The sequence below is a fragment of the Papio anubis genome, chromosome 17, assembly GCF_008728515.1.
Source record: "Papio anubis isolate 15944 chromosome 17, Panubis1.0, whole genome shotgun sequence".
In the NCBI taxonomy this organism is placed as follows: domain Eukaryota; kingdom Metazoa; phylum Chordata; class Mammalia; order Primates; family Cercopithecidae; genus Papio; species Papio anubis.
Window position 1 is genome coordinate 31,211,180 of NC_044992.1, and position 17,654 is coordinate 31,228,833.

General features: G+C 37.0%; 1 protein-coding gene across 13 annotated transcripts in view; it reads left to right on the top strand.

The window, feature by feature from the left end:
- The window catches only part of BCAS3 (BCAS3 microtubule associated cell migration factor), a 704,563-nt gene that overhangs the window by 209,386 nt on the left and 477,523 nt on the right, over nt 1–17,654 (top strand). For all 13 annotated transcript variants that reach the window (XM_017950665.3, XM_017950664.3, XM_017950669.3 and 10 more), the window contains exons 11-12: nt 4,045–4,128; nt 11,923–12,093. In XM_017950665.3, coding sequence (XP_017806154.1) covers nt 4,045–4,128; nt 11,923–12,093 — 255 coding nt within the window. The remainder of the gene's footprint in view (nt 1–4,044; nt 4,129–11,922; nt 12,094–17,654) is intronic.

Consider the following 17,654-nt stretch of genomic DNA (forward strand, 5'->3'; position numbering starts at 1 on the left):
GATACCAGGTTGGCTGGTCATCAGTATGCAGTGGTGGCAGCATTGGGCTGAGTGTGCCTATCCTTGTGCCCCAGAGTAGTGTACACTGGCACCTATATTGGTGGTTACAAGTGGGCTGATTCTTGGTCTTCCAGGTAGCTTGCTTGGATACTGGTAGTGGCAGTGGTGAATGATGTGGGTGGGCTAGTTCCTGGGTCTCTGGGCAGCCAGTATGACATGGGTGATGACAGTAGCAGTAGCAAGATAATTCTTTTTGTTCCTAGTGGTGTGTGTTGATGTTGGTGGTGGCTGCAGTGGTCTGGGGGTTCGGGAGGTAGTCTCCAGGCCTGTAGTTGGAGTTTGCAGGTAGATGCCAGCTGTTGAGGCAGTGGCAGAGAGATAAGACCCAACCTTAGACCCCCTGGAGGAATGCTTATGTACCCAAAGAAGTGGATTGGGTTGGGCAGTCCCAAGGACCCTGGGTTATATGTTCTTTTTTGGGGGGTTGAGGGCAGAACTAGGCTGGATGGGCTTGTTCTCAGGCTCCCCAATGGTGAGAGCAGATACCAGCCATGGTAGGTGGGGACAGGGTAGTCCTAGGATCAGTTCTTGGGTGAGGGGCCCTGAAGCTGCCTCTGGAGAGGGTAGGTCTGGCCTCAGTGGCCACAGCTAGGCTGGTAGGTGGGGAAAATGTGTCTCTTTCACACCCCAATTCTAGTGGGGCTCACCTCCCAGTCCTGGTGGCAATGGCATATACCTGTCTCACCCCCATCCCTGGCTGCAGGAGCCTCTGCCCAGCTTGCAACCAAGTCTTAGTGGCAACTCATGCCTGCTCGTGTCTCAGTCTCTGTCCTGGCAGCACTTGCTTCCCTGCATTGGTAGCTGCTACAGCCAATGCTTTACTCGATTCTCAGCCCCTACTGCGGGAATGTGCCCAGATCACACCCTAGTCCTAGCAGTGACAGCCTGAGTTTTTTTTTTCCCCCCTGAGACAGAATCTCACTCTGTTGCCCAGGCTGGAGTGTAGTGGCGTGATCTTGGCTCACTGAAACCTCCATTTCCTGGATTCAAGCAATTCTCCTGCTTCAGCCTCCTGAGTAGCTAGGATTACAGGCGTGTGCCACCATGCCCGGCTAATTTTTCTATTTTTAGTAGAGACAGGGTTTCACCATGTTGGCCAGGCTGGTCTTGAACTCCTGACCTGGTGATCTGCCCACCTCAGCCTCCCAAAGTGTTGGGATTACAGGTGTGAGCCACCACTCCAGACTCCTGAGTTTTTGTTTTTTTTTTTTAAACAACTCAGTCTCAGTGCTTCTAGGCCCCAGAGCAGCATGCCATCTGCCAAAACTAGGTTTGAAAATGATGTCTTGCTGGGCATGGTGGCTTGTGCCTGTAGTTCCAGCTACTTGGGAGGCAGAGGTAGGAAGATTGCTTGAGTTCAGGAGTTCTGGGCTGTAGTGCACTATGCCAATCGGGTGTCTGCGCTAAGTTCAGCATCAATACGGTGGCCTCGCAGGAGTAGGGGACCACCAGGTTGCCTAAGGAGAGGTGAACCAGCGCAGGTTGGAAATAGAGCAGGTCAAAATTCCCATGCTGATCAGTAGTGGCATCACACCTATGAATAGCCACTGCACTGCAGCCTGTGCAAAATAGTGAGACCTGTCTCTTAAAAAGAAAAGAAAAGAAAAAGAAAATGTTGTCTTGCTATAGCCACTTAGGTATCAGAAAGTGTATGGGACCCAGTACAGGTTACCTCCCTGGAGCGGTTCTGTTTGAGAGTCTCCCAGCAGCTCCCTGTGTTAAGTTTCAGGGCTTGGGAGGGTTGAGGGTCTCTCTCCTGGCTGAGATTGCATGGCTCCATGGTGGGGGATGTGGGCCGCTGGAATTCTCTTACTTACCCTTGCCTTGTGTTGGGAAGCCACTCCCAGCTCCCAGCCTATCCTAGCCAAGCAGGCTACCTGCCTTCCTTCTCCTACCCATGTTTGGTGTTTCCTGTTAGTTCTCTGTTAAGTTCTAGTGTTTTACCTGGGACAGTGTATTTGAAGTGTGATTCTCTATGCACTATTTTGGTTCTTCTAAGTGGAGGGGATGAGCATCAAATGGCTTTTGACCAAAGTCTCTATCCCTTTCGTTCACAAAAGATAACATAGTATATATGCTCTTTGGCACACTGCCTTTTTTTCTTGTGCTTAATAATATTTCCTGGAAATTAGTTCATTTGATAGGATTTTGCACTGTAGAAAACTCTGACTCATCTTTCATTTTGTTGAACCAAGATACAAATGTAATTTTCTGATGATTCTAAATTGTAGACCAAAATTTCTGACTTAGTTACTTTTATGTAGAACTGCTGACTCAGTTGTAGTTGAATTTGAAAGGTAAGAGTAGGGCTAGGCGTGGTGGCTTACACCTGTAATCCTAGCACTTTGGGAGGCTAAGACTGGTGGATCACTTGAGGCCAGGAGTTTGAGACCAGCCTGGCCAACATGGGGAAACCTTGTCTCTACTAAAAATATACACAAAAAAATCCAGGCATGGTGGCACGTGCCTGTAATCCCAGCTGCTTGGGAGGCCGAGGCAGGAGAATTGCCTGAACCCAACAGGCAGAGTTTGCAGTGAGCTGAAATCATACCATTGTACTCCAGCCTGGGTGACGGAGTGAGACTCTGTTTCTTAAAAAAAAAAAAAAAAAAAAAAAAAAAGAGTGTTGTTTAGTTTTACGTATTTGTCCTTGAGTATTTTAATTACCAGAAGTAGGGAATAAGTAATAGCCTTTCTTTCCTTGCTCATGCAGCAGGAGGCAGCAGAGGAATAATTTTCATAATTCTTTGAATGTGTATTTGTGGATGAATGAGTGAGCAAGAGAGAGATTCTTTTTATTTGCTAAAATGATCACTTTTCAAATTCTTTATCTTACTCTATGTGAAACCACATTTGATGAACAGCTATCATTTGGCAAGTTCCTTACTTCTCTTTGAAATCTAAAGCAGTCATTCAGTGTGACATAACAGAGATTGCCTAAAAAAAATCTTGACTTTGCATATCATACTTTTAAGGGTGTTCCATTCTATTATAATATATTACTATTGCTTTCAGGGATGTTTAAAATAACAGTGTCAGTGATGAAGAAAATTTTGAATTAAGAATAAAAGGTTTACATATCAGTCTTCATCAGAGGACCTGGTTTTAAATGATGTAAAGCATTTTTAATTTTTATGTTTTGTGAGATATAGATTCTTTGTGAATTCCAGAGGTTTTAAAAAACTCATAATGTGTACGGTTCTAATACTCTACCCTTGTCATTTTGTTTTTTAAAAATGTTAAACATAGAAATCTGGCTAATGACATTTTTTGCTAAATATAGGAAGTAGACGACCAGTGGAGAGTTTTATCCTGGTTTATTTCTTAGCATGTGAAATAATCATGCATATCAAAGTAGTGATTCACTTTGAAAATTGGTAGTTTGCTTTATTTATGTCAGTCACAAATAAGGATATATCTTTTTCATTCCTAATGGTAAAAGTTTAAGCTCTCTGATATGGACAGCTAGTATATGTGTCATAGTTGATTTATGCATAATTTGTAACACTTTTCCACTGACACAATTGAAAATGCAAATATGACAAAATCTTTTGTCTACTTTTTATGTTTTCTTTTATAATCTTTATGGAGGAATTAACAGGATAAAACATCTAACTTGTTAGCATGTCAGATATTTAAGTTAGGAAGTCATGTGTAAGTCCTTTGATTATGTTTTTAAAATTTATTTGTGGAAAGGCCACCAGACCTCCTACCATTTCAGAGTTTATGGATTCTTAAAGACGATTCGTCTTGTAATGAAAACCGTAGTTGAGCATGAAACTGCTTGAGTGGCACCAGTGGATTATAAAAAGGGGTAAAAGTGTCTCAGCAGAGCTTTTAGCTGTTTGTCTGAAATACACTCATGCAAACATTCCCACCCATCACCATCACTGTGCACGGTAAATAAGCTCTATCCTAATAGCCTGTAGAGTTAAACAGATTAATAGAAATGACTTTCTGCCCCTCTCTCTCTCTTTTTCTCAGTTGATTCGATGTCATCAGTCCCGTGGTGGAGCCTGTGGAGACAACATTCAGTCTTATACTGCCACAGTCATTAGTGCTGCTAAAGTGAGTACCTCCGAAATCTTGGAGAGTTGTGATTATGTGTAGTAATTGTTCAGATTTCTCTCCTGAATTATATTGTCTATTGTAATGATTGTAGTGTTTGTACTTATCCAGTTTGAAAGATTTTAAGCCTGTTAGCTAGCTTCAAGACTATTATCTCATTAATACCACATTTGGAAGAAGCTTTCTATGTTTAAACAGTGACTTCTGGATTCTCTGTGATTTTCATTGTTCTACCTACACTGACATCCCTTTGCATCTTTGAGCATTTCAGAGTCGTCTTCTCATGAAAAGAATATTATTCCCTCTGAAAACTTGAGTCAGTCCCTCGTCACATTCAAAGATTCTTTCATATCAAGGGGCTGCGCCTTCATGTTTGTCAAGTGAGCTCTTTTTTTCATGTGTGTGAGGGTTAATTTTGATGATGTCTGGTAAACTTTATGCTGATTATAAGGCATTCTTGTAACCACTATCCTTTTGAATTGTGAAGTATACAACAAAACAATTCTAATAATAGGAATGACAGAGTGAATCTAAATGACAGCATATAATAGAAAGCACAACCATTCAGAAAAGAACAACAGTTTAAAGCAAACCACAGAGTGGGAATCAAAGGTCACACTGTTTTATGTAAAACAAAACAAAAATACTTCATATTTGATCACAGACGCTTACATGATGTGCTTCAGAATGTGGTCCTTGGTTTGACGAGAGAAGCATTACGTATTTTGCACCCAAAAGAGAATTAACCATTAGGTCTTTATGCCTATAGCACTGTGAATTTTAGATTTCAGAAATCTTTTTTTTTCCCTTAAGACAGGGTCTTGCTCTGTTGCTCAGGCTGGAGTGAACACCCACCTCAGCTCCCAATTAGCTGGGACTACAGGCGCATGCCACCATGCCTGGCAAAATTTTCATATAGTTTGTAGAGACAGGGTTTTGCCATATTACCCAGGCTAGTCTTGAACTTCTGAGCTCAAACAATCCACCCACCTCAGCCTCCCAAAGTGCTGGGGTTACAGGTGCATCACTGCACCCCAGCAATTGCAGAAATCTTAATAAAGATTGCTCACTTTTCTCCACTGTGTATACAAAAATTATGATGGTTATTTCAATGAAGAGCTGAGAGCGAGTGTTTAGAAAACATCTTCAGTATTAGTCTACTAATTTATCCACAAAATACAACAATGAGATCTTTTTCTCAAGTATTAGACTCCTTTTAGTCTTGTCTGTCTTATACACATGGATCACGATAGTTTAGCTTATGATCATTTTCAGTAATTTTTAGTTATGGAATGGAGGATAACTTTTCAGCTCCTGTTTGCTATTCTTATGTGTTTATGTGCTTATATAAAAATAAAGTGATCTTAATTCCATGTTTTGCTATGGACATGCTGGAGTAAGTGAGGCTGGACTTAAGATGTTTTAAAAATAAGTGCAGGGCTGGGTGCGGTGGCTCATGCCTGTAATCCCAGCACTTTGGGAGGCTGAGGTGGGTGGATCACGAGGTCAGGAGTTCAAGATCAGCCTGGCCAACATAGTGAAACCCCATCTCTACTAAAAATACGAATCCTAGCGGGGCATGGTGGCGGTGCCTGTAGTCTCAGCTACTTGGGAGGCTGAAGCAGGAGAATTGCTTAAACCCAGAAGGCAGAGGTTTCAGGGAGCCGAGATTGTGCCACTGTACTCCAGCTTGGGCGACGCAGCGAAACTCTGTCTCAAAAAACAAAACAAAACAAACAAACAAGCGAAGAAAAACAGTGCAAACTCCCCATTTTCTCATACCTCAATATTGGGAACTGTGAGGCTTATACTCATGTCTTCCACATTTAAGACTAAGAAATTATGTTTGATATAACACCTTAGGGCTGGATGCTGTGCCTCATGCCTATAATCCCAGCATTTTGGGAGGCTGAGGTGGGAGGATCGCATGAGCTCAGAAATTTAAAGCCAGTTTAGGCAACATAGTGAGGCCCTGTCTCTACAAAAAGATTTAAAAATTGGTGGTGCATGCCTGTTGTCGCAGCTACTCCAGAGGCTAAGGTGGGAAGATTGCTTGAGCATTGGAGGCCGAGGCTACAGTGAGCCATGATTGCGCCACTGCAATCTGTTTACTTTTCTGTTTGGGAGAATATAAGGGTTAACTTTAAAAAAACTCACAAGACGTCTCCAGACCTAGAAACCTTCTCAAGAGAATTCTTTTTAATATTTAAGAATAAACAATGGCGATATTACAAAGACTCTTCCAGAGAATAAGCAAAGTCAGATTATGCCTAATCTGGTTTGATGAAGCCAGATCACCTTAATACTAAAACTTTAGAAGAACATTATAATACAAGAACACTACATAGATGTGAAAAATCCTAAATAAAATATTTGTAGAAAAACAACATTATATAAGATACCATATATATTGTATCACAGTCCATTTGGGATAAGAATATATGGACATAATTATAGTATAATATATAGGACACAATATTTGCTGTGTCACAACCCACTTGGGATAAGAATATATAGAACACAATTCTTCAATATATAGGACGCTATGTATTGTATCACAATCCATTTGAGATAATCCACAATATAAGGCTGGTTTATCACTCAAGATCAATGAACATAATTTGCACATTTAACAGGAGAAAATTATATACTTATCACAATTGATGAACAAAAAGTATTTGATAAAATTGAACATATATTCATCGATAATATCTTAATAAATAGTTTCTGGTTCTTTGGATTTTTAAATTTTTCTCAAATTATCAAACTTGTTTAAACACAGTAAACCTGGTCATATTGAAGTCTGTTTCTGATAACTCTAATGTCTGGTTCCCTTTTGGGTCCATTTTTGTTGTGTGTCGTTTCTGCTGGTTCTCATTTATGATGACTTGAGTCCTTGTGAAGCGGCGTCGTTTGTCTAGGGTAATACCTGAGGTTTGTTGTCTCATGCCAAGGAAATTGAAGATGCGGACACACAAGGAGTGGGTTTAAGAGCAGAAGTTTAACAGGTGAAAGAAAGAAGAGAGCTTCCTCCTGTAGAGGGAGGGGGCCCAAGCAGGTTTCTGGGATTGGGGTGAGATGTGATTGGTTTTATAGATGAGCTTGAGGAGGTGGTGTTTGATTTACATAGGGTGTGGTGGATTGGTTGGACCAGGTGTGCCATTTACATAACGTGTAGAGGCTGGCTATCCCACCATAATCTTTTATTATGCAAATGGAGTCTCTATCTGGATGGTGCCATGTTGCCTGCACATGTGGTGACAACAAAAAGGGAAGAGGGAACCTCTATGTTGAATATACCTGACCTCCAGATATCCCTTTTCTATTGGCATAGCTGCTGGCATTCACCTATGCTTGCAGGTTGATCTTTCAGGCTGCTTTTTGTTAGAAAAGAAATAATTTCGGGGCTGATTTTTATTTAAAGGAAAACCTTGCTGAGGACTCCCTTACTCTCACTAACTGCCTGCATAATTTCTTTTTAACTCCTATTATCACTTGTTTGCCAGAATTTATTTCAAAACTTTTTAGAAATAGTTTTGAGTTTGTGATGACAGTGGAGTTCTGGGACAGTATCAGTCTTGAGTAATAATCCAATTTCAGAGATTAAGATTATTTAAATGAAGTTCACCTGCAATAGCTGTGCTCGCCTTATTGCTGTTGGTGGACTCTTCTATTGTATATTTCTTTATGTTCAGAACCAAACTTGGAGGGAATGTCACCAAGTAGACCCATTTGGCAGGACTTTGACTTTCATAGATGATTTTCTAGTTCCATCTATCAAAAACACCACTTAGTTTCTTAGCACCCTACCTCCTGCTTCCTAGAATCACCAGATACCTCTCGGCCTAAATGCCCAGCTGAAATGTCTGAATTTCCTTATTCTTTCGGATTCTGACTTTGTAACTCAGTACCTTCAAGCAGCATTTTACAAAAATACTCTCTTCGATTTTCCTAGTTGTTTTCATTAGTGCAAATCAGATTGATCTGATTTCCCCAGCCTGCCATTATTGAAACTAGAAAATACGTTTCCTTATTTCTTTTTTAACCATTTCTAGGTGATACATTTTTTGAGATATAACACGGAGAGTATGTTAAAAAGCCATGTAGTATGTGCTCCTTAAGAAAAATACTTATCTTAAAGTAATTTTATAGTTATTTCATTAAGTCACTTTCTCTGAAAGTGTAATCATTACTCTTTTACTCTTTCTGATGACAACTTCCCTTGTGGCTTCATAGAGGTTATTAACCACTTTGTTATATAGAAGGATTAATTATTAATTTTTTTGTCTTAAATTTTTTGTCTCACTGCAATTGTGAGGATAAATATATTCATTGCATATGCACTTGGAGCTCCTTAGAGGAAATAATCTTTTTTACATTTTCTGCATTTCCAAATACAACTTGCATAATATTAACGTTTTTTCCTTTGATTTTCCAAGTAATTTGACTTTCCTCATAAAGAATATCAGAACCATTAATTTTTTATGGTAGTGAAAAAGGAAAAAAATTAATATTGAAATTGTTCAAATGAGATTATTTGACACATTTATAAAATCTTGGTCCATATTTTCTAGTTCCCTCATTACGGTCTTATTTTCATGTGTGTTAACCCCAGCGTGGTCAATTGATTTAATAAAAATGCCCCTGTTTTCTCTTGTTATCTGATAACTTCTTAATGACAACTAACAGCTTTTGTGAGAGCAGCACCATTAGCACTAATGGATAGGGAGGCCACCTGATATGGCATGGGAAAGGTTAAAGATGACTAGTGACCCCTCGGCAAATCTGCTTGCAGCAGAACAGAGTAAGTACCGTGCTCATTTGAATTATAGGTCATAACGGATTTTCTCACACTTTCGTTATAGTCTCTGATGTTCAGCTGTCTTCCAGCTCCAGTTTAGTTATGTGAGTACTCGTGTGAAGATTCATCAGTGATTTAATGAACATTTTTATGTAGATAACTCAGATTGTGAGGACACTCAGTCTAATTTTTCATCTCCTTTTGGCCAGGTTATACTTCTCTATTCCTAATTTTTGCTGAGGCTTTATAATTTTTCATATATATTTGAGAAAACAGATATATACATACTCTGTCTACTAAAATTAATTGGAGAGACAAATTACTGTGAGGTGATTTAGATTTCTGTTCAATAACATTATCAGGTAACTTCTGGACACTAATGCCCATAGATGTGCTTGATGCTAACATGGAAACAAATTTACCCTAAAAGCAAGGGTCTTTACAAATGCAGAAAACTTTCAGCACTTTTCTCTAACCCCCCGACTCCCTGCATGGTTAATGGATTATGATAAATAGTAGTATCTTGTAACTTGCTATACAGATTGCAGATGTGATGACTTAAATTTTGAGTTTAGATTTTTGTCCACTACTAAGACAGCTCCATCAATAGTCATGGTTTTTTTTTTTCCCCAGGGAAATATCAAACACTCTTCGTGTAATATGAGCCATTGACTATGAAATATACTGCCGTCTTCTCTTTGTGGATTCTTTTCCTGGTTGTCTTATGTTAACTTTTACTGTTGTGGTTTGCTTTGGTACACATTACTTTCCACTTTTTATGTGCTCCGGTTCTTTTAGTTTTATTCCTTTTCATTGGTATAAGAGCATGAAATAATAGGCTCAGGGGCAAATGGGGGAGGATATACAACCAAAGACTTTAAAACTAAAAGGCATTCCTTTGATAAAGGGATAGCTGCGTTTAAGTGGGAGCATCTCCATTAGCATTAATGGAGTGAGTACATCAACTGAGGCATCTCAGAGGTTAATCAGGCTTCCTGGCCTGCTCTTGACATCAATACACTGTGGCGCCTCATTCTGTTGGTCCTTCAGAGGCTTACTTGACAACAGTCTAACAGAATTTGTGTAAGTCGTTTCTTGTGAATTATTGAAAGAAACGTTTGGCTGCTAATTGAGGAACGCTAATGTGTTTTATAATCACTGGAGTTTGAGTTTTTAGCACTAAACAAAACAGTTACAATTGATTTGTGGCTTTCTCTTGGTTTTAGTCTGCTGTTAAGTTATATCTTTTTGTTTGAATTCAGCAGATGGCTTTGCTGGTCATTTTTATTTAAGTATTTATTAGTATATTATTATGGATTTTAATTTTTCCTCTTTTCTACCCATCAGACATCTGTGTTTTGTATTCATTAACTCTGAGATCACAAGTAGTAACAGAAATAGATTACAAGGCAGTACAGGATAGTGTAAAAATCAGGCCCTGGAGACAGATGGTCCCAGTTTTGAATTCTGACTTTGTCGTTGGGTAACTGTTTGAGCTTCCATTTTACTTAACTTCCCTAGCCTTGATTTTCTCTTTCATAGAATTGAAGTATCTGAGGAAATCTATCAACGTAGTTTATGTTAAGTGCCTTCACCAGTCCCTAGTCCATAGAAAAACCACCGTGAAACATAGCAAAATAAAATAATGCATCTATTATTAGTGCTAGTTTTATGGTATTTTAATAGAACATTTCTTTGGAAAATACTTCTCCCCTTTTCAATTTTAATCTAATTATTGCTTAAATCACGTTTAGACCTCTATACACAACTGTCTTTGTGTACTATTTATGAATTAAAATTTGAAATACCATGTATATAATAGTTTATATTTTCAAATTTAGCCGTAGCATGTGCCAGAATTAGGTGAGAATTATTTTTTCATAATTGTTTTAGAAAAGATAGTCACCTCATTGAAGATTAATTTGAAATATTTTAATGAAACTTTTTTTCTAACAACATGAGAATTGGAAAAATGTACCTATATTAGTTAAAATGTAGTTTTTGATATATTTAAGTATTCTAGGGTGCCTGTTTTGGTTCTGCTGATGATACCCTTCTTCAGCAATGTGTGACTCCCATATATTTGTCTTTATTTTAGTTTTCTTCCTTTCATTTTTTTTTCTATAGACTCAAACTTGAAGCTTTCTTCCTTTCAGATGAAAAAACTTGTTATTTAGAAAAATGTTTCTGTTAATGCATATGAGGATAATCAGAGGATATTTACATAGAAGAAAAAATATTTCATGAGTTAGTTTTACTTACATGTTTTGAATGAAATGGAGCTAAAATATAATTATAAACATCTTAAGTTATCTTTAATTGAAATAATATAGTAGGAGCACCACATTTGTTTTCTGTTACCAGATAGAAAATAACTCTCAACTAATTTAGTATGATACTTCATTCATCCAGTAATTAATATCTTAGACAGAGACTGTGTTTCCCATATACCAAATCTTGGTATACAGTATTATATACCAGCATATTTATATATTTGCTTTGGAAGCACATTCTTTTCCACATAGGTATTCTACCAATGTCTCAGTCTTTTTCATACTAGAAAACAGGTATACAATTAGATTTATAATATTTCAAAAAATTGATCATTTCATAGTTTCTGCTTCTTTCTATGTCATTGATTTTAAGATGTATACATTAAGAGGAGAGAATGAAAGAAATATCTTTTATAAAAATGTAATTGCACCCTTATGTAAAACAGAGCTCTTTAATTTTTTTAACTATGGCTTTATCCCTGCCATGATGACTTTAGAGACTTTACTGATGCCATTCCCTCAAACTAATACAGATATTCTAATTAAAATTCAAGATCATTAAAAGTCAAACTGAATGTCTGTGACAGTTTACTGCTATATAAAAGATTGTAAGAGAATAAAGAATTTAACATAATGATTAGGAAAATTAATAAAATGCATATTTCTATGTAGAATCCAAATACTGATGTGAAGTCATACATTTTACCTCTCATTGTACAGACACTGAAAAGTGGCCTGACAATGGTGGGGAAAGTGGTGACTCAGCTGACAGGCACGCTACCTTCAGGTGTGACAGAAGATGACGTTGCCATCCACAGTAATTCGCGGCGGAGTCCTTTGGTCCCAGGCATCATCACAGTTATTGACACCGAAACTGTTGGAGAGGGCCAGGTAAGAAGAACTTTTGGTGCGCACAATGTGTGTTACTTGCAAAGATGGGGCTGAGATCAAGATTAGTCAAAATGTGTTTGGTCTAGGAGATTATCAATTTGGAATTTGAGGAATTGAGATTATTTCAAATGAAGTTTTTCTTTAAAAATGATTAGTAACATGTTAGAACCTGCTATTTTGAGCATTATTAATGTATCAAATCTGAAGGTAAAGTCCAGGTTCTAAGAGATTCTCTCATCTGTGAGGACATTTGTTTCATAAATAAATAATTATGTAACATTTAATAGTGTTCTGTTCATAATATTCTTTTTTTCTTAACTTGCCACCCCAGAGACTCAATTATTGTTTCTTTTTTGTGTATGTAATAACATTTGTCATAACCCAAATTATGAGATTAATAAATTACTTTTTCTTTCTTTTTTCTTTTTTTTTTTTTTTCTGAGATGTCACCCAGGCTGGAGTGTGATGGTGCGATCTCGGCTCGCTGCAACCTCTGCCTCTTGGGTTCAACCGATTCTCCTGCTTCAACCTCCCGAGTAGCTGGGATTATAGGCACGTGCCACCACGCCCAGCTAATTTTTGTATTTTTATTATTTATTTATTGAGACAGAGTCTGGCTCTGTCGCCCAGGCTAGAGTGCAGTGGCACAATCTTGGCTCACTGCAACTTCCACCTCCTGGGTTCAAGCAATTCTCCTACCTCAGACTTCTGAGTAGCTGGGATATAGGTGTGCGCCACCATGCCCAGCTAATTTTTGTATTTTTTTAGTAGAGTCGGGTTTCTCCATGTTGGCCAGGCTGGTCTCGAACTCCTGACCTCAAGTGATCGGCCCGTCTTAGCCTCCCAAAGTGCTGGGATTACAGGTGTGAGCCACCATGCCCAGCCTTAATTTTTGTATTTTTAGTAGAGACGTGACGCGGTTTCACTGTGTTGGCCTGGCTGGTCTTGATCTCCTGCCTCAGGTGATATGCCCGCCTTGGCCTCCCAAAATGCTGGGATTACAGGGATGAGCCACTGCTCCCAGCCATATAAATTTCTTTTTAAAGGCAGGACCATACCTATTGGGAGGAATTTATAAAAAAAAATTAATCAATAATTGCAACTTACATAATTTACTGAGTAGTATGAGAATTTATAACAGATGTTTTCTTATCAATATAAAATATGTGAAATCTTAAAGTGGCATATCAGAATACATATGTGGCAATAGCTTATTATAAAATCTTGTATCTTCAGATACAATGTACTGTAATGTTAACAATCTAGCTTTAGAAACATTTACAATGAGTGATTATAAGCATGGAAATACATGTTACATTTGCATATAAATCTTGCTGGTAAGATAGAATTTGGGTCGTTTTTCCCCCATGCACTCAGGAACTCTATTTTCTTTTGTGTCATAGTCTTCACTTTAAATATATGTTTCTTAAAGGAAGGTAATTTTTTTTATTCTGATAGTGTGTGATCACTGATATAAAAATACAATCTAGAATCAATTCCTAGAATGAGATAGGAGTAGGACAGTATTGGTGAAATAAAATTCCTTTTAGTTTTTATATAGAATATATATTTAATTCTGTATTCAGAACACAATGCTTAGAAACTGTGTGAGCTGTTAAGGTATTAGCCTTAAATATTGCATATGTTTTGAGAAAATCTGTTTCCAGTATATATGGGTTGATGTCTTGATGAAAAATTACACTTGGCAGCTGCTTATGTGCTAGTTCCTATAGTAAGATTAACAGCATTTCAAGAACATTTTTCTGCAATTGAAACAAAAAAACTTTGAAATTCTGGATTATTAAATTTGGCTCTTGTATTTTACTTGAAATCTGAATACTAATTCTCTGCCTCTCCTGTCTTAACTTTGTGGTTAGCCAAATATGTTACAGAGTTGTATTTTTTTAATGAAGTGCTAGAAAACTTTTCAGTTGACTGTAATGACCTTGTGTTAATTAGTTGATGCGGATACACACAAATGTTCTCTTTTTTAATTGAAATGAAAAGTATAAACCTTTAGTGTTGTGTTAGAGTAAAAAAATTCTTTTTGGTCTTTGATTTTTTGATTTTTAATTAATTCACCTACAAGGCCACCCACATTTATTGGGTAGTAACAAGTCTCCTCAACATTGTCTAGGACCATACATCTGTTAAAGATCTAGCATTTGTTGATGGAGAGATTTGGGGTTATTTCAAAATAGAAACTGTTATCTCGGTATTTTTGATGAAATAGAGGTGTAATTCATATATTTATTTTGTTAAATGGAAGTATGGGGACATATAATTATATAAAAACATAACATTTAGGCCTTATGTTTTAAAATGTGGTTTAATTTTTTCTTCAAGTTCATTAACTTTTTATGACCTTTAAAAAGGAAGTCTTAGTTTTGTAGTATGGAAATGTACTGTAGGTTGGAGAGTTGCAAAAGTTCATTTGTCTATGATAAATGCATTGATAACACTTGAAACAAATATGTTTATTAAGAAGAATCATAGAAATGTTAACTTGTAAAAGTTAAGAATCTTAAATATTGTTCAACATGGAACATTCTACCTTTTCTGTTAATGGTTGGTAGCCCCAATCTTCCACTTATGACATATTCTGAAATTTTAACTTGATTAAAAAATTCTGTTAGAGGACAGGAAAGAAATTGATTTTCAATAAAAGGTAAATTAGTATGTACATTTTTTAAAAAAAATTACAATTTTTAAAGCAACAAGATGTGTGCAGTATAATACTGTCTTTCTTTTAATTAACATGAATCTGTTTTTTGTCAATAAAATGTTTTTGTCTCTGATATATAGTTCAGTTTGAGTACAGGCTGTTTTTAGATTATGCTGGATTGTATTAAAACTGCAGTGGTTAATGTCTTAGATTTATCGCTTTTAGCCCCTTCCGCTGATGTTTAGCCTAAACTGTAATGTTTTCCCTTTTCCAAATACAACTCAGATTTTATATGAAAAGCTGACAATACATTGATTTTTGCTGTTTAAATCCCTTGAGCCTTTAATAATGATATATTTTTTGTATTTACAGTGTTAGTATATAAAATCGGATTTACCATCCTTCTGTTGCCATATTGATTAGTTTGATTTTATGGTGATGGGATCATTGTGTGTTAACTGCATTAAGGAGGAATGGATTTGGTTGACTTTGCATCCATTTTTATCTGTGTTACTTTCATGTTTTATTTAAAAGCATTTCTTGACCAGAATAAGTTAAGTGGTATAATTTGCTTTTTACACATTTATATAATTGAAGTTAGCAATGTGGCAAAATCTCTAATGGAAATAAAATGCTTCAAAATGATGACATAAATCTGAGCTATTTCTTGCCTGGGGAACAAGTGTAAATAATAATAATGTAATAGCTTCTGAGATGTTTTGTTCATGTGATGAAGGCTTATCCACCTTGTATCAATTCTTGTACTCTGCTTTGTTTAATGTAGTCAGGTTGTTAATACAGACTTAAGAGTTCATCCTACTTTGATAAGTGGTGAGTAAAGATTATATGTTTTAGGAAAATTATACTGGAATATCTCTGACATTAATGGTTTAATGTTTTAGGCTAGGTGATGATGTAATGGAGAAGATTCTTCCAAAAGTATCTGGTTGTTTATATTTATGAAGTCCCTAAAGAGAACATTCAAAGAATCTTATGTAGTGGTAAGATTAATGTGTCTTTTTGCTGGATGGCTTCTGTCTTTATTATTGCCATCAAACGGAATACTCAATGCTAATTGTGTTGGAAAGAAACGTACAGCGTGTAGGGTTGTAATATATGAAAGGAAAGGGAATCTTGTAGATAAAGTTTAAAGTAGAAAAACGGGCAAAAGATAGAAATAAATATTTCATAGAAAAATTAAAATACAGTTGACCATTGAACAACATGGGTTTGAACTGCGCAGGTCTACTTATATGTGGATTTTCTCTGTCACTACCAGCCCTTAGACAGCAAGACCAACTCCTTCTCTTCCTCCCTTTCCTCCTCCTCCTCCTCAGCCTACTCATGGTGAAGACAATGAAGATGAAGACCTTTATAATTGATTCACTTCCACTTAATGAACAGTAAATATATTTTCTCTTACTTTAAGAATATAATCTATAATACATATATGAAATGTGTGTTAATTGACAATTTTGATCATCAGTTAGGCTTCCAGTCAGTAGTAGGTTATTAATAGTTAAGTATTGGAGGAGCAAAAGTCATATGCAGATTTTCAGCTATTCAGGGGGTCAGCACTTGTAAACATGAGTTGTTCAAAGGTCAACTATACATATAAATGTTATAAAATATGCCCATAACTTCACTTGTGATTAATATAAGAGAGCTGCAAATTAAAACTGAGATACCATTTTTTACTTATCAGAAACTGAGCCTCTCAAAAGCTTGCAATATATTCTATATTTTTAACTTTTAATTTAGAAGTAATTATAGACTCACAGTGAGTTACACATGCCTTTCATCTTACTTCCTTCAGCTTAACCTGAATGATGATGTATTTTGTAGCTATAGTATAGTACCAAAACAAGAAAATTTTCTGAGTGATGTGGGTTAAGGAAAAAAAAAAAAAAAACTCAGAAAATGGACAATGATACACTCTGATAACTAGGCTACAAGTCTTACTCAGTTTTCTCTATTTGTTTAACCTGCATTCATTGGTGTGTTTATGTGGGCATGTATAGGTGTGCGAAATTTTATCCCATGTGTACGTTCACGTAACCCCCACCACAGTTAAGATACAGGACTGTTCTAAACTGTTTCATCAACACATAACTTCTTCGTATTTCATGACCATCCCTCATCCCACCCCATCCCTTTTTCCTGGTAACCACTAATCTGTTTTCCATCTGTATGGTTTTATGACTCTGACAATGTTATGCAAATTGAATCATATATTATGTAATATTTTAAGATGGACTTTTTACACTAAATGTATTGTCTTTGAAGTCCATTCAGGTTGCAGCATGTAATTCGTTCTTTTTTTCTTTTCTTTTCTTTTTTTTTTTTTTTTTGAGATGGAGTCTCACTCTGTCGCCCAGGCTGGAGTGCAGTGGCACGATCTTGGCTCACTGCAAGCTCTGCCTCCTGGGTTCATGCCATTCTCCTGCCTCAGCCTCCTGAGTAGCTGGGACTACAGGTGCCCGCCACCACACCTGGCTAATTTTGTGTATTTTTTAGTAGAGACGGGGTTTCACCACGTTAGCCAGGATGGTCTCAATCTCATGATCTTGTGATCTTCCCACCTCGGCCTCCCAAAGTGCTGGGATTACAGGTGTGAGCCACTGCGCCTGGCCGTAGTTTGTACTTTTCAACCACTCTGTTGTATTCCATTGTACGAATATGTCAATTTGTTCAATTATTCACCCCTTGAAGGACATTTGCATTGTTTCTGGCATTTTTCTATTATGAATAAAGCTGTCATGATCATTTGTGTAAAGGTTTTTAATGCGGATATGTTTTCATTTCTCTGTAAATGCCCAAGAGTATTACTGAGTTGTATAAGTGCACTTTTAGAAAGGAAATGTGCAACTATTTTCCAAAGTGCCTGTGCTGTTTT